The sequence below is a fragment of the Puma concolor genome, chromosome D4, assembly GCF_028749965.1.
Source record: "Puma concolor isolate L17-30 chromosome D4, mPumCon1.1.hap2, whole genome shotgun sequence".
Lineage (NCBI taxonomy): Eukaryota > Metazoa > Chordata > Mammalia > Carnivora > Felidae > Puma > Puma concolor.
This window is the reverse complement of record NC_141679.1, coordinates 61394334-61417997: the sequence shown is the minus strand read 5'-3', so window position 1 is coordinate 61417997 and position 23664 is coordinate 61394334. Positions and strand designations below refer to the sequence as shown.

Genomic DNA, 23664 nt, shown 5'->3' with positions numbered 1-23664 from the left:
GTGTTTCAGATTGTTTTTCTGATAGGAGAGAACATGGTCGAAACACTTGGAGGCCATTGGTGTTAATGGTCCTGCCAACCCATCAGTATGAAAAGTGTGTAAAGATCTCCCAGGAGAGTGTTCTCGGGCTGGCAGCTACCCCTAGATGTGCCCTGTCCCTTTGACAGCTGACTTCTGGGTTTGGATGAGCCAGCTTTGAGTCAGGAAAGGCAGGAGGAGCATGACATGGGGGAAAGAGGGCTGGGCAGGGGCAAGGCACCGGGTTCCAGGCTCAGCTCTGCAACTGTATGGAGTGGTTGAAAGAAATATTTTTTTAATGTTTATTTTTGAGGGGGGAGAGGGACAGAAAGCGAGAGAGACACAGAATCCGAAACAGGCTCCAGGCTCTGAGCTGTCAGCACAGAGCCTGACGCGGGCCTCCAACCCATGAACCGTGAGATCATGACCTATGCTGAAGTCGGATGCTCAACCCACCAAGCCACCCAGGCATCCCAGTTGAGAGAAATACCTTAAATGCCCTGAGTGTCTGAGTTTATTCATCGGCAAAGTTGTTTTCCCAACTCAACTGGTGGCTCAAAAAAACCACTCTGTTTTGTTGTTGTTGTTTTACTTGTTGTTTTTATCAGTATATTCTTAGCCTCTGACCTAATAATCCTTATTGAATGAACGGATGAATGAGTGAATGAATGAATGACCTGTAAGGTCCTATGCAACTCTGACAGACCAGGGATTTGTGATCTGCTCATTGATTAAGCTCAGGGTGAAATTCCCAGTAATTGAGAATTATTCCTCCCATACCCATTCTGTTTACTTTTCTTGCATCGTTGTATTGTAATATGCGTAATAATGTGACCCTCCTGTGCCTTCTCTAAAGTACTGTTATTCATTCTTGCCTATCTGATTTGTCCTTGTTTTTGAAATTAAAAAAAAAAAAGTGAAGTCCTTCCCTATCCTATTGTCAGCACCCACACCTCACACGACCGTGTTTTAGAACAGTTGCTGCGATGCTCTTGTCCTTCCTAGGGGGCCGGCTCTGCCATCCACCCAGTCACGTCCTACTTTTACAAGTAAAATGGAAGGGTGCCTGAGTGACTCAGTCGGTCAGGCATCCGATTCTTGATTTCGGCTCAGGTCATGATCTCACGGTTCATGAGATTGAGCTCCATGTCAGGCTTTGTGCTGACAGCATGGAGCCTACTTGAGATTCTCTCTCTCTGCCCCTCCCTCTCTGCCCCTCCCCTACTCATATTCTCATTCTCATTCTCTCTCTCTCTCTCTCTCTCTCTCTCTCAATAAATAAACTTAAAAAAAAAAACAAATAAAATCGGAAGGGGAAATGTTCTTTCTCTGTAAAACTGGAGTCTGGAGAGCCAAGTTGCTAGAAAGGCAGAGTAGAAGTACTCCATGAAGGAACTCATCTGGGAGTGTTTCTGGGAACTTCTTACCTGTGCTGATGGCACTCCTGGGCTGGAAGGGCCTATAGCAGCCGGGCACACCTGCTGTGTCTGATTCCTCTGCACACCGAGGGTCTGGCCTGTGCGCTCCATCCTGGCTGTCTCCCTCTGAGTCCTACTAATATTCACCTTCCTGCTGTGTTCAGCTGAGGCCAGTAGGGATCTTTCAGAGGGAACTCAGTTCAGCAGTGCTGAGGGAAAGCAGAAGAAAGACCAAAGCCCAAAACTGGAGCTCACAGAACACACAGCTTTCTCGCCCCAATGAGCAGGAAGCCCTAGAACTCGGTGGCGCGTGGCCTGGAGCTGGGCCAGTGTCCTAGGTTTTGGAGGGTGTCCAGACCAGCCGGTAAGCGTGGAGTCTGGAGACACTGGGGTCTGGCCGTGACGGCAGTGCAGGCAGGGAACAGGCACCCAGGAGGCCCCCACAACCTAACAGATGGTGGCTGGCCATCCCAGCCTGCAGGGCTCCAGGCTATAGGCAGCAGTCAGGGCTGACAGTTCCTGTCACTCACCAGCCAGGGCTGGGGATCAGGAGACATTTAGTCCTGCAGAACAGGTGAGAACCAGATAGGGCCTTAGTCCCAAGGTCCAAGTATGGCCACTGGGGCCAGGCTGGCCTGATGCTGAGTATCCGGATGCTGGGGTCCACAGTGAAGTAGGAACCACATAGTCTGACCGTGGCAGACGGGGCTGGTGGGTAGGACCCAGGCGGCATTCGCTCCTCTCTTTCTCCAAAGGCCCGAGGAGACAGGCCCATAGCAGGTCCTTCTCTAGCCTTCCTCTGTAACTGAACAGCTCCTGCTGTGGCCTGGAGCTGGCCTGGGTATGGCTACCCTGGATCCAGCTCTGGCTGAGTCCTCCCCTGCTCCACCAGAGTGGTGGATTTGCTGAATGCTGGAGAAGGGCCACAGCAGGATGCTTCTCCTACCCAGTCTCAGCCCCTGCGGCTCAGTGTCCTCCCCTACCCTCTGCCTACAACCTGGGAGCTGGGAGTCCTGTAGAAGAGGTTCCCAGAGCCATCTGGTCTCCTGTAGACTCAGGTGAGGAGTCAAGAAATCAGCCATTTGTTCACCTCTGCAGGTCTGTCTCCTCACATAGAGGGCTCGCAGGAAGGAAAGGAGGGAGGGAAGACAAGAAGGCTGATCTGTCGCCCCTCAGTGGTCCCTTGGTGGTCCTGGGAGCCTCTGTGCCTCTGTCTGCCACTCTGGACTATGGGCCCATGGAAGGCAGAATTTGAATCTCACAGTCCCCTGTGCCCAGGGCTCTGGGTCTGGCATGTGGCTGATGGAACTAAATGTCTATCAAATTGAGATGTGATTGAAGGAGTCTTGATGGTTAGTGAAAGGCCACAGTATGTAGAATAAAAAGTCTGAGTGTCTATTACCTAGAATCCCTCTGTTGGGACGCTCTAATAGATGGTGAAGTCGGTCCACCTAGGAGATGTTAATGTCTCTGTTTTCTCATGGCCTCTAGGTCAGGACCTGGATTCTCACCGTGGGCTACACAACGGCCTTTGGGGCAATGTTTGCAAAGACATGGAGGGTCCACGCCATCTTCAAAAATGTGAAAATGAAGAAGAAGGTAATCACTCCTGTTTCAGGATATTTGCAGTGTTCACTTAGCGTTTATTTAGCAAATATTATTAGGCACCTACGGTGTACCTAGCACTGGGCTATTTGCTGGGGATTCAAGCTAAACACGATGTCCACCCCTGACACCTTCAGCCTTGTAGGGCAACAAAGCATTTACAACACATGATGATAAGGGCTGGCTGGGAAGGTATAGGGGCAACAGGGGTATGAGCACTCAGACGAGGCTTCATGCAAGAAGTGACACTGATGTGGAGACCTGGACGGGGAGTGGGGGTTAGCTGGGCAGAGGCACATCAAGGGAACTGTGTGCGCGGAGGCCTGGGTTGGGGATCACGGAGGCGGGTGTGTTCACAGAGCTGGCAGAGGTTCATTATGGCCAGGGCATGGTGTTTACAGGGACAGGCTGCCAGAGGAGCCACAGTAAAGAATCTGAACTTGAACTTCCAGGCAATGAGAAGCCCTTGAAAGAGGGGAGTGAAACAGGACACAGACCAAATTTAATGTTTCTATTTTCAAAGAGGCCCTTAGAGGACAGGAGCCCTGCCTTCGTGTGGGTGGAAAGTATTTGCCATCCACATGGCTGAGTCTAACCAGCATGCTGACTCAGCTTGGCTCTTCGGTGGAACTCCTGGAGAAATTTTCTCCATCACTGTCGTTTTAACTTAACCAGTGGTACTGTCCTTCCCTTGCTCCTAGATAAAAATTCGGGCAAGTCTCATGACTTTGAAGGCCCTCTGGTCAGCAGCTAATATATGGAGTCCATCATAATATTCAGAACTTCAAACTGCATTCGAGGCACAGCCTCTGCCTCCACCAGTTCAGGCCTGCAGCGGGCCAGCCGCCTGCCCTGGGAGAAGGGGTGTGGCGGGCAGCTTCTCCCCTTTGCCAGCCTGAGCTTTTTCCCTGACGTCCTATCCCCAAGGGTTCTGAACCCTCCGGAGCTGGAGCTTGGAGTGGGGGAAGGGTGGAAGGTTCATTGCCAGGAGCTGCCCTTGGGGTTACTGGGCCTGGAAGAGGTTAAGCAGGTGCTTTAGACTGTCGTAGGGTGTGTCTGTGGGCTTTTCAAAGCCCCCACCCCCCACCCCCACCCTGGGACAGGGACTTTCCTTCCTATGGTGCCCATGACATGGGCAAAATACTCCCCCAGGTGGCCATGTGAGGCTTCTTCCCTAGGCGTGTGGAGGCTTCCACACTCAGGGGCTCACCTCGCCCCTCTAGCAGGTCTTGGACAGGGCCAGCTCTCCCTCCTCCCTGGCCCACATCTGGTGCCCAGGAAAGCACACACGCGTCCTTCGCTCATCCAAACTCGAGGAGTGCTGGCTGACCGCACTGCACGGCTGTCCCCTTGTCCCACCCCCTGAGCACCTGGCCAACTGGTCACCTCGGGTTCCTCAGGTGTCTCAGGCTCCCCTGAGCTGCAGGGAGCCCATCAGTCAAGCCGTCTGAGTGTTCTCCTTAAAGCCTCCCTCTTCATGTGAGGTCAAGGAGGAAACATAACCATCCTCTCACTGTGGGGAGAGATCTCAGAGCATCATGACACCTCTTTCCAAAAAGCCTCTTCTTGATTCAACCCCACCCCACCCCACCCCAGCGTGCACACACACACACACACACACACACACACACACACACACACACACTTTTTAAACCCCTGACGTGGGTATAACTTGTTTACAGACCTCTCCTCTGCAGATCCTGCATTGTGCCCATATCCCATTTGACAAAGGGCGCTGTTGTTCTGAGTCTTCACTCCAAACTTGCATTTGTCATCCAGTTGCCTGGTTATGAGCCCTGGCACCTGCAGCAGGCAACAAGGCACAGGGGCCAACAGACAAAGCAGGAAAGCAGCCTCTCTTCCCTTCTGTTCCCACCACCGACCTGCTATGGGTCTCTCAGCAAATGTCTTCATCTTTCTGGGCCTCTGTTTCCTTATCTGAAAAATGGGGCCATATCGAAATGGTCCTGTCTCCTGAGCTGTGATTCTGCCTGGTACCCAGTGGCCCCATTCATCCATCAGCCCCTCCACCTGCCCGGGCTGCTTGAGGAGCTGCTGTCCAGATGAGGGAGGACTGTCCTCTCTCCTCTACCCCCTGCCCCATACCTGGACCACCTAGGGAAACTGCAGGCTACATTTAGAGGGAAGAAAGAATCTGTCCCTGCCACCCACTGCCGATGTTCACTGGAAGGGCCCTCCCTCATGGGCCTCGGCAGTATTTGTGACAACTCCTTTCCATCTATAAAATGAGAAGCCTGGCCACCCAGTCCTTCTCAGACCTAACTACACATTTCAATCAAATGGGAGCTTTAAACTCCAAGAAGTGACACAGCCCAGACCAATGAAACCACCTCACTGTGGCTGGAACTGAGCATCAGGAGTTTTTAAGACTCTCCCAGGTGATACTGATATACAGCCAGGGTAGAAGATCTCTGATCTGCCAGGGCCACTCAGAGTGTGGGCTGGACCAGCAGCAGAGGCATCACCTGGGAGTTTGTTAGAAATGCAGATTCTTAGGGAGCCTGGGTGGCTCAGTAGGTTGAGTGTCTGACTTCGGCTCAGGTCATGATCTCGCAGTTCAAGGGTTCAGGCCCCTCATCAGGCTCTGTGCTGACCGCTCAGAGCCTGGAGCCTGCTTCAGATTCTGTCTCCCTCTCCCTCTGCCCCTCCCCCACTGGTTCCCCACCCCACTTCTGTCTCTCATAAATAAACATGGAAGGAAGGAAGAAGAAAGAAAGAAAGGAAGGAAGGAAGAAATGTAGATTCTTAAGCCCCACTCCAGCCCTAAGAATCAGGATCCTGGGGTGGAGGCCAGCCCTCCCAGCCACGCTGATGCAATCAAAGTTTGAAAAGGCTCCAAGTGACCAAGTGACTTCTGGGGCCCCTCCTGCGCTGTGGCTGTGGTTAGAGACGCTCTGCCATTTACGACAACTCCATCCTGGTTTTGAAGAATCACAATGTTGATTCCTTTGTGTCAATATATGATTCATCCATATTGTCATCTGTAATCAAGAACCAGCCTTTATTTTCCATTACTCATGTGATCGCTGAGCAAGAACACTCCAATTGTCTGGCAACAATTGACAAAACACATCAGGGAAGATTTCAGAGTTTAGTTGTCTGAAAGCTACACGGAGGGCGGAGCTGGGATGTAGCCACACCTTGCTGCACGCACTGCCAGAGCCGGGAGACTCGCTGGCTGGGCGGCTGGGCAAACAGAACGCAGGCTGCTGGGGGGCCAGGCACCCCAGAAAGGGGCTTATCTGACAGACCGCCGAAGGCTTTGTGTACAAGGTTTGGTCACCCGTTTTGTCTAGTACAAAAATGACTAAAGCCAGATGAGCACGCCGTTCCAGGGTGAGAAACTTTTTCCTCTAGTTTTGCTTTCTAGGCATTTTCCAGAACAGGTTTGCAGTGCTGCCCCCAAGCATCCCTTATCAACAAATAAGAGGAGGTAGAAGAGAAAGTTATGCTTTATATGGATCAAAAGCTCAAGTTCGGCAACCAGGTGGTCTTAAAAGGGTTGTGGCAATTACAGGTCAAAAGTAGGATTGGATTCTCCATGATTCCGACCTTTTATATAGCCAAGGTTGGTTTTTATTGTTGTTGTTTTATTAGGGTTTTTTTTTTCAGTTTAGACTTATTTGTAAGATGGACCCTTTAACTTTTTTACCGACACGTATACTAGATTTACAGACGTTTGTAAATGCAATATACGCTTTTCTGCATAGTCTTTTTGTCCTTTTCTTCCCTCTCTGGCTCCCGCCTCCTCTCCCTGCATCCACAGTGGCATGCCCTCCCAGACACACAAGCACAAACTTCACCCCATATGGCCACATTTTTTAAAGACGCTAAAGGAAAAAGAGCTTATTAAAGGATATACTGGCATGCAGTGACTTATTGCTTCCAAATCTGATATTTTTATAGCATGTTCTAGTTTTTTCTAAAACTCAATCATACAATCTTGAATTGGGAGACTTAGTGCAGTTTTTATTCTGCCTCTTACTAGGACCAAATTGAAACATTAAGACAAGAGCAGTAGGTCAGAGATGAGATGTTTTGTTCCGGGGGCAGATGATTTTTTTTTTTTTTTTTAAGACAAAGAAAGTTCACGGGGCGCCTGGGTGGCTCAGTCGGTTAAGCGTCCGACTTCAGCTCAGGTCATGATCTCGCGGTCCGTGGGTTCGAGCCCCACGTCGGGCTCTGTGCTGACCACTCAGAGCCTGGAGCCTGCTTCCTATTCTGTGTCTCCCTGTCTCTCTGCCCCTCCCCCGTTCATGCTCTGTCTCTCTCTGTCCCAAAAATAAATAAACGTTAAAAAAAAAAAAAAAAAAAAGACAAAGTTCACTACAGAGGCGCCTGGCTGGCTCAGTCAGTGGAGCATGAGACTCTTAATCTTGGGGTTGTAAGTTCGAGCCCCACGATGGGTATAGAGAGTACTTAAAAAACCTTTCTTTGTAATTAAAAAAAAAAGGAAGCTCGCTACCAATATAACTTGGTTCTGTTGCAGACAATGACATGGGCACATCACCTCAGATCTTCCTGTGGACTTAGCTTCGGCAAAATGGTTTTTGGCAGCTTCACCAGGGAGTACCGGTTACCTGAGTGATATGCTGTGTACAACTCCAGGAGGCACCTTTCATTTTGTATTCCCCCTGGAATGGCATCCCTGGAACTAGGCAATGAGTTGGTCCTAGCAGAAGGCCAATTCGAATCAGTCAAAAGATCTGAAGTCTCTTGAAGAAATAAAGAAATGCTCTTTTCTGTAAACCAGGAGTCAGACAACTATTTCTGTAAAAAGCCAGATAGTAAATACGTTAGACTTTGCAGGCCACAGAGCTGCTGTCGCAACCACTAAACTCTGCTGGTGGAGAATGAAAGCAGCCCGAGGGAATGGCTGTGTTCCAATAAAACTTTATTTACAAAAACAAGCAGTGGGCCAGATCCATGGTTTGCTGACCCCTGCTCTAGACAACAATGGAAAGTGACATTTAATAAAAACAGCCAACCGCTGTTGAGCAGTTACAGTCAGACAGACTTTGGTAATCCAGTGCCGTTTGTGTGGTTACTGCTTCCATTTGGTAGATGAGGAACCTGGCTCAGAGGGGTTAAGAAACTTACCCAAGGCCACACAGTTAATTAGTAAGAGTCACACTCAGATCTGATTCCAGAACCTGTGCTCAGTCATTGTTACTGTATGCCTTTGCACTCAGGGACAATGGAGCACTGGTAGCCTCCTAGCTTCAGAGAGAGAACTCAGTGTGATGGCATCAGTGTGCACTGACATAAAAGTGTTGCGCACGTTCAAGGTCACTGCCTCCTCGAAGGTAGACTGTGGGAAGAGTCGTAGACCTTTTGTCTCACAGACCCTGTGAGACATGCTAGCGCTTGCTGGTGGGGGAGTTTTGGGGAGGGAGAGCGGACTCGAGACTGAAGCCAGCCACTCCGCCTACCTGCTATTTATGGCACCAGCGTCCTCCTGACCATCACGGTGTCTCTGAATCAAGCCTCCTCCCTGCTTACCGGGACAACTGTCTCAGCTCCTAACTGGCCTCCTCCTGCAGGCTCCCTGCCTCAGGTCTACCCCTCCAGGCTGCAGAGAGCTCCCCATGACTCTACTGCTTAATGATGCTTCAGCCTCCGGCAGCCCCCTGTCATGCAGGCTTTCCACCTCACTAGCCCCCTCTCTAGCCACCCCCACCCACCCCACTCACACAAAATCTCTCACAGAAAGATTAGGGTGTTTCAAACAAAAGAACCAGCACCTACAAAGGTCTGGAGGGCAAAAATCACAACTCTGCCAGAGACTAGGGTGTGGTTAAGCATTAACAAGTCCGTGTGTGGGGGGGGTGGGGGGAATAGTTAGGCCACTCTTGGGAAAGGCTTGAATGACAAGCAAAGGAGTTTGGCTGGATTTATCCTCCCCGCCCCGGTGAGGGGGGGTCATAGAAGAATCCTGAAGCAAGGGCGATGTGATGCGCTCACTCCCCTGAACCAGCCCCTCAGCTCTCCCAGCTGCTTCTTCTGTCTGACATTCCCTTCTCCCCAGTGGCCCCCAGCAACTCCTCTGTGAAGCCACCTCCTCTCCTCCCGGTACCCTCTTGTAATCATCCCTGGCAAGTCTGTCTGTCCTCCTAACCCTGGAGGGCAGCACCAGGGTCTGTCCATCTCTGCATCTCCAGTGCCCAGCACAGGGCCTGGCCCTGCATGGGTGCTCAGGGCATATTTTCCTGGGCCATCATCCATCAACCAGTGCCTATTGAGCACTTTTCCTATGCCAGGCCTCAGACAGGCACTAAGAATACAGTGATGAGCAAAACCAAGTCATGCAGAGTTCACAGTCTACAAGGGAGTAGGGATACAAATCAAATGATCCCATATATATAGGTGAAGTTGCAACTGTCGTAGGGGCTCTGAAGACGAGGAATGTGGCCATAAACTCCAGTGAAATGTCCCCCAGCCTTCTAGCAAGGACAGGGAGAAGAAGGTGCGTTCCCTGAAGGGTTTGGAGGCTGTCAGGTGGGGAGGGTGGGAACCTGCAGCAGGAGATGCCCCGGAGGGAGTAGAACCTGGGCCCTGGGCAGGAGACAGTGACCTTGAACTTACAGTGCCACTTCCTCCTGGCCTCTTTCTGAGAGCTCATTCTTTTTTTCCCCCAAACTTTTCCCAAGAAGGTCTGAGAGCCAGTCCCTGTATCAGACACCGGGGCACAGAGGGGAGATGAGCTGGTCCCTGCCCCCACTCAGACCGGAACACATCTGCAGCATACACCCTGTGCGGGGCGTGCCTGGGTTCACTGAGAAGCACCTCGGGCTCGGTGCTGAGAAGGGTGTAGCAGGAAGGTGGGAGAAGGACCTGCCAGGGTCCAGCACAGCGTGGGCCCCTGCCTGCGGGCTCCAACAGCCCTGGGTGAGCGTTAAGTAGGGAGGCGCCTTCCAGCCTGTCCCCCGTGTCCTCAGCTCCCTGGGCATGTCTTCCTTATGCCCCAATTTCTCAGGGCTAGCAGGGAGTTGCCTAGTTCCCCAGAGAGCAAGGGTTAAGCTGGATTTCTATAAACCATCAGTGTTTCACTGAATACTTCCAGAAAACCTCAAAGAGGGGGGCTTTACCAGTGCCCAGTCCCCAGGTAAAGCGGTTTGGATGGATTTGATCTCTTTGGCAGGAACTCAGCAATACATTTCTGTTCTTCTACAATTCGGCAACAGAGAGACCTCTTGAGTTTCTATTTCTCTTTTTAAAATGGCTTTAATCATTAAAAGCCAGACCTGGTGATATTTCTTAAGCTTCTGCCTCAGTTTTGTTTGTTTTTCTATAGCCTCTTCCCGAATGATTTCATCACATGAGCTTTGGGGGGAGGAGGCACATAAAGGTGCAATGAGTGAAATACAGGTTGTCTTTGGTGCTGGCCGCATTTGTCCCCAGGGCCAGTCCCCGTCAAACAGACATAAAGTGGGGTGGGAATTTCGCAGTGTAATAAAGATATCCCAGGCTGCAAAGAGGGATGGAAATTATATTTCTTCTTTTTATACTCCTTCATCGCAATTCAATCTATCAAACTTTTAAGTGTCTACTGCTTGCCAGGCCCTGCTCGGTACCAAGGATGCACAAAAAATAAAATTGGCTTCCCTTCTGTTAGGGTCTCCCCAGTTTACTGAGGAGGACAAACATGTAACACGATATAGCATCTGGTCACTATAGCATCTGGTTTGTGCTATAAGTGTTTGAGGGTGTGGACTGTAGAGAAAGGAGGAGCTTGGTTTACATCTGGACTTCACCTCTTACTAACTATATTACACTGAGCGAGTTACCTAGCCCCTCACAAACCTTGGTGTCTTCATCCATAAAATGGGAATAATAATAGTATCTGCCTTTGTAAGAGATCATGTATGTAACCCATTAATCAACCTAGAGGCAGGCACAGAGTAAGTATTCATTAAATATTAGCTATTCTTCTCCTTGGTGTTACTATTGTTACTTCTGATAAGTATGTGAACAAAGTGCTATGGGAGTGATTAATTCTGCTGTGGGAGTTACAGGGGACTTCACAGAGGAGGTGACAATGGACCTGGGTCTCTAGGGATTATTAGGAATTTGCCAGACAGAAAGAATAGGATGTTTCAGATAATAGAACTGGCACCTACAAAGGCCTGGGGGTGGGAGTTGGGGGGGGAGAGTTGGGGGGAAAGGGAAAGCGGTGAAAATCACAGCAGGTCCAGAAACTAGGTGTCATCAAACCTAACTAAGTGCACATGTGTGTTCTGGGGAGTGGTCGGACCAAGCTCATGAAAGGCCTTGAATGCCAAGCAAAGGAGTTTGGCTAGATTTATCCTGCAGGTGATGGAGAGTCCTGAGAGATTCTAAAACTGAGGGTGACACGATGCTGTCACTCCCCTGAGGCAGCGCCTCAGCTGCTATTCGGGAACCTCCCTCACGTCTGCTCCCTTCTGCCCCTGCCCTGCCTGCAGATCATCAAGGACCAGAAACTGCTGGTGATTGTCGGGGGCATGCTGCTGATCGACCTGTGCATCCTGATTTGCTGGCAGGCTGTCGATCCCTTGAGGAGGACTGTGGAGAGGTACAGCATGGAGGTAAGCGCCGGCCCCAGCCAGAAGGAGGCTGGAAGGCTCGCGAGCTCCCACAAGCGCTGGGACAGGGAGGCGGCACAGCTCCCTGGCTGCCCAAAGTGCACTGCTTAACAAGAACTCAAGGTAGTTATGGGGGAATCTTCACAGCTGCACAAGGGCCCACGTTCCCTGTCAGAAACTCCTCATTTAGTTCTGTTTCCTTCCATCTGAGACCTATTTCAGAAAGGCCAGATAGAAAGCCTTCACTCCCGTGGAAAAAAAAAAACAAAAACAGTGAAAGAATTGTCTAGTGATATTAATACATGCAGAAATAAGAAATGTTGGGCCCTTTAAATGAGTATATTCTCTGCACATTGCAGAAGCCCCCATTTGCATGATCCGTTGGTCCAGAAATGAGACTGCGTTCCAACCTCCCTTATAGGAAGTTCCCTAAGGAGTGCCACTAGGGAGTAAACATCCTGATAGCTCCTTCTAGTTACCATATGATTTTCCAGGTGGTAAGTGCTGTTAACGTAAAGAACCTTACATAAAAGTACTGTTAAGTGTGTATTGTAATAGTCTTGCGTTCGGCCTTGCCCTTTACTCACACTGGTCTTCCCAGGGTGCTCCAAATTAGGGAAGTTCAAGACCCTTTGGAGGTGGTGGTTTTGTTGTCTTGCTGTTAGAGCAGTTAAACTTGCCTTGGTGGGAGAGAGCTGGGCTCGAATGGCTTGAACGCTGTGCCGTGCATGGTGATCTCCATACAATGTAGCAAATTCTGTTGAGAGACCTGGAGTTTGCATCGTTAGAGAAATCTTTTTGCGCAATGTAGTGTGGATTCTTAAACTAACATGGAAATAGTCGTTTTATGCACTGGGGACAGAGGTTTTTACCCTTCTGGACAAGAAGGTTTTCTAGCACATAAGACGCCCAGCTTCATTTGTAGGGGAATACATAGAGGGTTTACTCGGCGCAGGGAGAAGTCACGAAGCTGGAGCCGTGTTAGAGGATGCTATTCTGTGCCAGCGGGGTTGCAGGAGAGAGCTTTAGGGCTGGGCCTGCATCTCCCGGCCTTCCAGCCTCACTTTGGAAGGAAGCAGGACTCCAGAGAGGCACAGCCAGGACTGCCAAGGAGGATAACCTGGACGCGGACCGTACCCACAGCCAAAAGGGCAGGAGGTCAGAGGCAGACAGACTGTTTCCAGAGGGGAGGTGGCACCTGGTCACCACTCATGGTGCACAGTTGGCAAAGTTCACCCCGGGGACTTCCTCATCCACTGCCAGAACAGGACCTGGAAATCCAGACAGGATGTCAACAGGAGGAAGAACCGTCATGGCTAAGCGGGCCTCCCGGCTGGGGAGAACCGGGTTGGGTGCTAAACACAAGCCCTAATGCCAATAATGGCAACAGCAATGACGGTGATGGCTAGTTCTGCGTGTTAACTCACTAGATCCTCCCAATAATTACAGAACAGGTGATGTCCTCAACCGCATTTTAATGATGAGGAAACAGAAACCCAGAGAGATTTAATTTACGCAGGTTACCTAGCAGGTTAGCGGCAACACCACGAACTACCCTCTCATGCATACCCTACCCTGCCTTTCAACACACAGATGGCACTCTGTGGGGTTTAGGGGCTCTCGTAGACCTTTGGCCATCAGCACAGGTCTGTGAAGTGGGCAGGGCAAGGGAGCGTTTTCAGGTCGTGCAGATGAGGGCTCAGATTAGAGTGCAGTCCAGAAAAGTGGGGGGTGGCGGGCGGGGGGCGGGGAGGGGGGCTGGGGCAGGATGTCAGGGAGGGAGAAAGCAAGTCAGGCAGAGCCAGCCGGAAGACCTGGATCTGGGCAGGTGGACAGAGGCCAGACCCTGCTGGCTTGAAGCCTAGCCGTGGGTGGCTGGGGAGGCGGGGCATTGCTACCTCCACTGGAGGTTAAAGTGGAGGCCAGGTACGCACTAGGGGTCCCCCAGGCTGTGGCCGTGGCAGGGAGAGGCCGCAGGGCTGGCGTCAGCCTGAGTCAGCAGACTCCGGAAATAGATCCGGGAAGCCTGTCCCCCTGGACCCTTTAAAGGAGATCAACCTTGTGCAGTCCGATCCGTGTTAAGTGACAGTTTGCTATCACTGACCTTACCTTTCTTTCTTCCTTTCTGAAACAAGTACTGAGGCTCTCAATGGCTCTGTGCGGAGAATTGCGGTCCATTTGCGACCTTTCGGGTCATTGGGTCTCAAAGGCAGGAGCTGTGGGGTGCCATGGAAAAGCCTCACTGCGTAGATGAGGAGACTGAGTCTGGGGACGGGATGTTCCTGCCCAGGGGCATCCAGAGTTTCCAAGGTGGAGCCTGGAGGAGAGCCAGCTCCCTGGCTCTCTGCCCAGAAATTCCGTCTCTGTGTTTCCCTCCAGGTATCTGCTGAGATTTCTCTCTGAACCTTTTCTGGCCTGCTCCTCTTTTTCTCCTCTTATTTTAGGGTTGCCCTGTCATTCTGTTGCCATGGTAGCAGAACCCTTTGATTTGTCGACCCACAGCCCTGTAGGCTTATTGTCGGTTTTCAGCACCAAGCAGTCGGTTGATTTCTCTCAGACCCTCCTCTGTCGGACACAACGTGGTGGTTGAACAGTGTGCCTGGGGGATGAGGTGTCCTAAATTCTCCTTCAAGGGGCTGTTTTTCCCAGGACCCCCCAGTGAGAGAGAAAGTCTTTGCTTGGGGGAGAAGTGATCAAAGATCTTTGTCGTCTGTCCCCACCTCCCCTCACCTCTCTTGGATGACTTCCGTTGTTCTGAACACTCTGAACACCTCAAGATTTCAGTCATAGGCCTTGCTCTGTGTTACACTTTCAAGCCTTTGCCCGTGCTGTCCCTGCTTCCAGAACCTTCTCTGATAAGTAAATGAACTTCAGTTCCAGACCCCTGTGTTATCTCTACAGGGATGTGTCCCTGAGATTCCTGGGTCTACCAGATTTAAGCTCCTGCTCCTCCTCCACTCCTGTCCCTAGCTTCCTGACATTTCCCCTGTCGGCACACTTAGTGTGCTGTTTGTCTCTGCTGAGTGCATCCCTGCCCCTACCGCTGCTGGACCGCCAGCTTCTCCAGGACAGAGCCAGGTCAGAGAGAGAGAGAGACACACACACACACACACACACACACACACACACACACACACTGCCCAACCAGTACCTCTGCACACGGAGGTAAGCACGGTAGCCGTGGCCCTTGATCTCATGGCCTCCCCACAGGCTAGTTGATGGGCAGACAGCAAACACAGAAAGAAGCACGATCACTTTAGATCACATAGCATATTTAGATTCTGATAGCAGTTAGAAGTAAATTAGCAGGATGAAGAGTTGGCAGATAATGGGAAGAACCCCGCGGGGGAGATTCTCCCAGTGAGAGCATGTGCAAGTGTCCGGAGAATGAAAATCTGATTCTGGAGTCCTACTGGAGACGTCCCAGCTCCACACCCTTATTCATTTCCATGCAATAAATATTTATATGGCACTTGTTACGTGCCAGATCATATTACGTGCCAGCATAGAATGTATGATCTATCTATCATTTTAAAAATTTGGATACTTGATAGACTTTGTTGCTTAGAGCAGTTTTTGGTTTACAAAAAAGAAATTAACAAAGTACAGGGAGTTCCCGCATACACCCCACGGTTTCTTCTATTAACATCTTGCATTGTGTGATATATTTGTTAACTGATGAATCAATATCGATTCATTATTATTTACTAAAGTCCATAATTTATCATTAGGTATGGTTCACTCTTTGTGTTGCACATTCTATAGGTTTTGCCTAATGTAAAAGTCATGTGTCCACCATTACAGCGTCATACAGGACAGTGTCACTGTCCTAAATATCCTCAACACTTTACCAACCGCTGGTAACCACTGATCTCTTTATTGTCATGATAGTTTTGCCTTTTCCAGAATGTCATATGGTTGGAATCATGATAGGTGGCCTTTTCAGACTTTAAGTTTCCTCCATGTCTTTTCATGACTTGGTAGCACATCTCCTTTTATCACTGAATAATATGCCATTGTATGGATATACCACGGTTTGTTTATCTATTTGCCCATCAAAGGACACCTGGGTTGCTTCCAAGTTTTGGCAATTATGAATAAAGCTGCTATAAGCATTTTTGTGTAGGGTTTTGTGTGGACATAAGTTTTCAACCCATTTGGGTAAATACCTAGAAGCATGATCACTGGGTCATATGCTAAGTCTATGTTTAGCTTTGTAAGAAACTACCAAACTGTCTTGCAAGGTGTCTGTACCATTTTCCATTCCCATCAGCAGTGAATGAGAATTTCTGTTGCTGTACATCCTGACCAGCATTTGGTGTTGTCAGTGTTTTGGATTTTAGCTGTTCTAATAGGTATGAAGTGATACTGCATTGCTGTTTTAATTTGCAATTTTTTAATGACCTGTGATGTAGAGCATCTTTTCACGTACTTATCTGCCATCTTGGTATCTTCTTTAGTGAGTTGTCTGTTTAGATCTTTTACTCACTTTTTAATTAGATTGTCTTCTTATTGTTGAGTTTTATTTATTTTTTTTCAATATATGAAGTTTATTGTCAAATTGGTTTCCATACAACACCCAGTGCTCATCCCAAAAGGTGCCCTCCTCAATACCCATCACCCCCCCACCCCTCCCTCCCACCCCTCATCAACCCTCAGTTTGTTCTCAGTTTTTAAGAGTCTCTTATGCTTTGGCTCTCTCCCACTCTAACCTCTTTTTTTTTTTTTTTTATTGTTGAGTTTTAAAATTTCTTTGTATATTTTGGATGCAAGCCCTTTATCAGATTTGTTTTGCGAATCTTTTCTCTCAGTCTCTATCTTGTTTTTCATTCTCTTAACATTGTCTTGCAAAACAGAAATTTTTTACTTTAATAAAGTCCAGCCTATCCTTTTTTTTTTTCTTTCATTGATCATGTTTTTAGTGCCATATTTAAAAACTCGTTGCCAACCCCAAGGTCACCTAGATTTTCTCCTGTTATCTTTCAGAAGTTTTATAGCTTTGCATTTTTCACTCAGGTCTACGGTCCATTTTGAGTTAATTTTTGTGAAAAAATACAAGGTCATTTCCTAGATTCATTTTTATGCATGTGAATGTCTTGTCGTTCCAGCACCATTTATCAAAAATACTATCCTTTCTCTATTGCCTTTGTGTCTTTGTCACAGATCAGTTGACTGTATTTGTATGGGTCTATTTCTGGACTCTCTATTCTGTTCCATTCATCTATTTGTCTCTTCTTTTGCCAATACCACATTGTTCTGATTACTATAGTTTTATAGTAAGTCTGGAAGTCAAATAGTGCCTGCTCTCCAACTTTATTCTTCTTCAATATGGTATTGGCTATTCTTGGTCTTTTGCTTCTCCATGTAAACTTTAGAATCAGTTTGCTAATGTCCACAAAGTAACTTACTGGGATTTTGTTTGGGATTGTGCTGAATCTATAGATCAAGTTGAGAAGAACTGATATCTTACAATATTGAGTCTTCCTATCCATGAACATGGAATGTCTCTCCCATTTATTTAGCACTTCTCTGATTTATCAGAGCTTTGTAGATTTCCTCACATAGATCTTATACATATTTTGCTAGATTTATACCTAAGTATTTTATTTTGCTTTTGGTGAAAATGCAAATGGTATTATGTTTTTAATTTCAAATTCCAGTTGCTCATTTCTGGCATATAGGAAAGAAATTGGCTTTTGTATACTAACCTATATCCTACAGCCTTGCTATATAATTGCTTATTAGTTCCAGGAGGTTTTTTTGTTGACTCTTTGGAACTTTCAACATAGATAATCATGTCAACTGCAAACAGACAATTTTATTTCTTTCTTCCCAATCTGTATACCTTTTATTTCCTTTTTTGTCTACTATTTGTATTAGCTAGGGCTCCAAGTTGCAATGTTGAATAGGAATGGTGAGAAGGGAGCATTCCAACTTTATTCCCAATCTTAGAGGGAAAACATCTAGTTTCTCACCATATTAATTATTAGTATATTATTTTTTTCTTAAAGTGTGTGTGTGTGTGAGAGAAAGAGAGAGAGAGAGAGGGAGAGGGAGAGTTCTGCTGGCTAAAGTCAAGGGTGCCTTTGGGGAGGTGACAGGAAAGACAAATGAAGACGTGGGCAGAGCTGGTCGTTAGGGACATTACGTGCTAAACAGAGGAGGTTAAACTTCAAAATTAAAGACATTTAATCAGGGGAGTGACATGATCAGATTTGCCCTGGCTGCAGAGTGAGAACAGATGGAGGGGCGAGGCTGGAGGCCCAGAGATGGCTCAGAGATGGGTTTTGCTATAATCCAGGCAGGAACTGATGGTGACCTAGAGCAGGACAGTTGCAGCGGGAACAGGGAGAAGCAGGTGGCTTTGAGAGAGATTAAGGAAGCAGATGTGATGAGACTTGGTGATTGATTGACTCTAAGGGATGGGGCAGGGAGACAGCAAGGGCAATACCCAGATCTCTGGGTGGTGGATGGCAGACCTCTTCACTGAGGCAGGGTGCAGAATAAGGAGCAGGTTTGGGAGGGAATGTGAGGAGCTCACTTCTGGGCAGAGTGGCTCATATTGGATACAGGGTCCTAGAGCACGAGGGAGTAGTTTGTCCTATAGATAGGGATTGGAGGAGGGGGGCTGTGGGCATGAGTGCTGTCACCCAGGGTGTGGGTGCAGTGACGAGTGAAGATGTCCTGACTGGAGCCCGAGGAACTACAAAGCAGTGACGGGGACAGAAGAAGCCTGGGAAGGGAATTTTGAAGCAGTGGTCAGGAAGGAAGGGAGTAGCCAAGAGAGAGAGCTGTCCACAAGCTGGGCCATGGGAGAGAGAGCTGCCCATGCACAGGGGGCATTCGAAGGTGGGAGAGCTCCCTGAGACAAACACCACAGACCAAGGGGAGGGCTGACAGGTCCACCCCGACTTGGCCCTGGGCTTGTATCTCCCCCATATCATCTCATCCCTCTCTTCCTCTGCTTTACAGAGTCTGACGGGAAGATGGGCCGTTTCTGCATTTCAGATATAGCAGGTGTGGGCAAATCTGCCAAGCAGGCTAAACGGGGGTTTTTAACTGTGATTTGTATTCTTCAGAAAAAAGGGAAAGCACTTGTGTTTTGATACTACTCTACCAGTGGTGATGGTGAATAGGTGTTACATACACAGGTCTGGAGTTTGGGGAGACATGTAAGACATGTAAGGGAGATGGGAACTTGGATATGGTCAACACACCGATGGCATTGAAAACCTTGGATGAGAGCCCTTCAGGGGGAGGGAAACAAGCATAGACCCTCAATCAATCCAGTGTTTGAGTATCTAGCGATACTCCCATATCAGGAAGGCAGGAAAGAAACACAAAGGACCTAGAAGGAGAAGCCACCAAGATAGGAAGGAACCCAGATGAGTCTGGTGTCTAGGAAACCAAATGAAGAAAGTGTTTCAAGGGGGAAGTTTTGACCACGTGTGTCAAATGCTGCTTTTAGATCAAGTAAGATGAAAACCAAGAATTGACACTGGGCATGTGTGTTCATACACACACACCCATATGGCATTTTTTTTTTTTCTTTTAAGGAAAATAATTTGAGATGATTTCCCCTGGAAGTAAAAGCAGTGTATACTCATGGTGTGAAGACAGCCTGTGAATCTAGGTGGAAGAGTTGTTTGGGTTTTTTTCCCAAGCCTTCCTTTTACACCAGACCACCACCTCCACCTCCACTCTGAAATGGTTTTGAATGAAGAGAAAATGGTGGACAGCACGAAAAATCACCGAATGTTGAACACCCCTCAGAGCCACAGGGCAGCATCCTTAGACCACCTGCCCTCCCTGAAGACATTCCCCCATCTGCTCCCAGGCAGGTGGCAGTAAGAGATGGAATCATGTGCAATACAGGCACCCATGGGAGCCATGTGTGTGGCGTTTATTTATGGAAATGGTGAAAGGCTGTCTCCATAGGCTGCAAGCATTCTGCATCAAGAATTCCCAGCACTCCGGGTTCTGTGGCTTTCTGGCCATTCAAGCAGTCATCACGTTAAGGGCAGTTTGGAATAGAGGGGTATTTCAAACTTCCCTCCACATTCCATGCTTTTACCGTCCTTTATGAGGAAGCAAACCAGGGCTTTCAAAGTCATAGACTACACTTGGCTTTGAAACTGGTGGCTTATTCCTGTATGTTTCTATGGAAACAGATATTGGAAGAGGCGAATACATAGAGTTTTAAATAATTTTCACTCTTATCTTCTACCTCCCTCTACAGTTGCTCTGCAGAAAAATCCAATCACAAAGCAGATACTTTCTGGAAACATCTGGTATCCTCATAAAGCTTGTCCAAGCTCCATCTCACACTATTCATTTTGAAATAAAGAGGTATCAGAATGGCCAGGGTGAGGGTAGTGCTAAGGATCAGGGTCCACTCTTCTCTGTGGGCTGTTCACAGGTGGCCCAAAACTTTGATGCAAAGGGTCACATTCCAAGCAATGGGTCATCACTGCCAGCCCTGGACAGTGGGACAGGTCTTTATCATCCCTAGTCATCTATGGGGTCGTGGATGGCTGGGCTAGGGCCCCAGCAGATGCAGACCAACTCCCAGGCAGGGTGGCAGGACCCCACAAGGACCTCTGGTGGAGTCTGCTAGGGCACCAACTCCTCCCCGGGGGTGGCTACATCATCTGAGCTTCTGGCCAGTTCACTCTCCTGGTTAAAATCCTCCCCATCGGCGAGAGGATGAAGCTCACACTCCTTAGCAGGCCCAGAGGACCTCGACATTCTGGCTTTATTTGCCTTCCCATCTCTGAGCCCCTCCTTACGCCTTGCGCTCAGCTACCCGGAATGAGTTGTGTTCTTCCAAAATACCACTTTCTCTCTTCCTCCACGCCTTTGTACGTGCTGTCCCCTCTACCCAGTACAGCCTCCACACCACCTCAAGGCCATCTTCATGCAAAAAGTTCCTATTTGTCCTTCAAGAAGCAGCTCTGAAGCATCTTCTCCAGGAGCCTTTGGAACACGCATATCTGCCTAAGCTCCTTACCCTGTTTGCCCCTCATTCCAGTCACAACACCGGTAATTGACTGTCTGTGCACTTGGACCCCTAGTCCGTGACCTCCTTGGAGGGCAAGGCCATCTGTGTGTCCCCAGTACCCACTCACTGGCAGGGCCTGGCTCAGAGTAAGTGCTCGGTAAATATTTATTGAATAAATTGTTTCCTCCACCTGGAACTCTCTCCCCATGCCTCCATATGTCCAAATTCAACCCATCTGTCTGGGCCCATTAAGCCGGCTTCTCCAAGAAATGTCTTTGCCGAGTTGCAATTTAATTTAATATTACACCCTCGCCTTTTATCAAGGGCCCACTTATGGGGCTAAAGCTGCCAATTGAAGAATGATTCAGCATCTTCTATAAAGAACTGTTGTTCAGTTTGTGACTTAGTGCCCCTAAGATGAAGATCCACAGGATAGATCCTCTTGGAATTTAGCTTCAGGAAATGGATTGTGCTCTCCCCATGAACTTGTATCTACTTCCTTCCTTCCTTCGATCAGGCAATCGTAACTGAATAAGCCACTCTTTCTTTTTAACCTTGGCTGCCAGAAAGTAGGAACTGAATTCAACACTCTCGTTGCAGTAACCATCTTATCTCAAGTTCATGGAGGATTATCTTGCTTTCTGATCATTTGTCTTTATTTTTAACAGTCCTCTTGTGTTTGGGCTTTTATTGTGTGCTGCCTCAGGCCCTCCAGGAGAGGAGGCAAGGTGTAAATTCCAGATTAAGTTATTAAAATGAGAATGCAGGGCAAGATTTAATAGGAGTAATATGCCAGAGAGACATTTAGGGATGTCCACAGATACTCGCCTTCTGGCGTGGGTCCCGGCTCAGCACCAGCTGCAGTCAGCATCGTGGGCCCCATGTGTGGACAGACGGGCTCTGCTGGCCACAGCCACATTTCTGGAACATCTTGTATCATCAGAAGGCATCTTAGATATGTGAGAGATTACAGTTTATTTCATCTTCCTTGTTGGATTCCCTTGTGCTTTCAGGAAGCACTCCGGCTCCAAAGGTCCCTCAGGACACAAAACAAAACACACAGAGCCACAACACGAGGGCACAGCCCTGAGGTTAGAAATTCTCTGGTCCCTACCTGTCCAGGTGCTCTCCAGGGGATGATCTATTTACTAGAAATTCTCAAGTGCCTGGAACAGAATGGCTGGAAAATTGTCTGTAATCCTGACATCTTCTGGCCACTGTGTACCTTGGTAAAACCATTCTGGAAAAAATAAGCCTTAAATTTGGGTGATCTTTCCCCACCCCCACACATCCATGTCAGCAGAAACATAAGCCATTGCACTCACAGAGACCTTCCCTCTTTTTAGTGGAGAAAATTCCAAATAACCTACTCTTTGTAAATTATGTGTCATTGGGGTGCTTCTTCAACGGTTATTGGGTGCCCCTGTGTCTGCCATACTCAGGCTCCCTCAAGGACTGCACAGGCTGGTGGGCAAGATTAGATACACACACACACACACACACACACACACACACACACACACACAGATACACACAGATACACACAGAATGGATTGTCACCAACTACATCCTCTCTATGACACATGCCTCCAGATTCTTGGTTTAAAGCTTAAGTTACAGGGGCACCTGGGTGGCTCAGAAGGTTGAGTGTCCGACTTCGGCTCAGGTCATGATCTCACAGTTTGTGAGTTCGAGCCCGCGTCGTGGGTAAAAAAAGAAATTTTAAGTTTAAGTTACGGTGCTGAGATAGTGGGCTTACTTTTCTAAAGTATGAGACAGGATTGAGTTTGGATTTAATGCCTTTCAGAGAGTGAAGAAGTAAAAGAGAACATGTATTAGTCAGGGTGTGCTAGGTTTTGCTGTAGTAGCAAATAAATAAATAAATAAACAATCCAAGACTACGATAATAAAGGTTCCTTACTCATCAGAGTACCTGTCCATCAGGAGTCAACAGCAGCTTCCCCCATAGTGTCCTAACTTCAGGACACAGCTGGTGGGGCATCTTCTGGGACACTTTGTGCCGCAAAGGAAAAGAGTACATGGTGAAGCTTGTACTGATTTTTAAAGCTTCCACTCCAAAGCGTCACATGTCACTTCCACAGATATTCTACTGGCCAGAACATGTTAACAGTCCCCACCTGAGTTTGGTGGAGCAGGAAAGAGCAGTCCTAATATGTGGACTCTCCAAAAGGAGAGAGACAACCAGGTTTTGATATACAGGGTTCTCTGTATATAGTGCATTGACTATATACTATGGTATATTCTGTATGAATGAGTTTGGCACATTCCATCCAAATTCTTATCGCTGTCACAAATACTGCCCCATCCACTAGAATGTGAGCTCTGTGAGGACGTGGGTGGGGAGGAAGGGTTGTCTTTTATTCACTGCTATATCCCCAGCACCCGGAAAAGTACACAGCACATAGTACACAACTCAATAAATAATATTAACTGAATAATTGAACCCTTAGAGCGATCATATTAGGAGATCAGTGGGATATTGTCTGAGACGTTTTGTAATAATCCTACAGACTGTACTGCCAAATCCTTTGCTAATCCACCACTCTACTCCACTGCTACCACTAAGGTCCAAAGCACCATCACGCTCATTATCTGGCATCCCAGAAGAGGACGCTATGAAGCAAAGCTACAGTTGACACAGTGAACAAGAGGTGTGATTAAGTAAAGCACCGTTACTGCTGAAGCCACTGAGTTGTTGTTATCACAAATTTCTAAGCAGGCGTCGTACTCCTACTCATTGCCATTTCCAAGCCATTCTCCACACAGCAGAGAGATTCATTTTTGATGGAGTAGTTTTTTGAGGTATAATTCAGATGCCATAAAATTCAGCTTTCAAATGTATGCTGAGGTGGGTTTTTAATACATTCATAAGATTGTGCAAACATCCCTACTATCTAATTCCAGAAGTATTTCATCATCCCCAAATAAACAGTCTTTCCTTTTATCCGTCACCCCAGATTTCCCCTTCTCTCCAGCCCCTGGCAACCAATAATCTACTTTATATTTCATGAATTTG

General features: G+C 48.1%; 1 protein-coding gene across 1 annotated transcript in view; it reads left to right on the top strand.

Annotated features, from left to right (window-relative positions):
• Window positions 1-23664, top strand: part of GABBR2 (gamma-aminobutyric acid type B receptor subunit 2) — a 349107-nt gene that overhangs the window by 280550 nt on the left and 44893 nt on the right. Inside the window, exons 12-13 of the mRNA XM_086683581.1 lie at window positions 2928-3035; window positions 11507-11629. Of these exons, the coding sequence (XP_086539707.1) occupies window positions 2928-3035; window positions 11507-11629 (231 nt within the window). The remainder of the gene's footprint in view (window positions 1-2927; window positions 3036-11506; window positions 11630-23664) is intronic.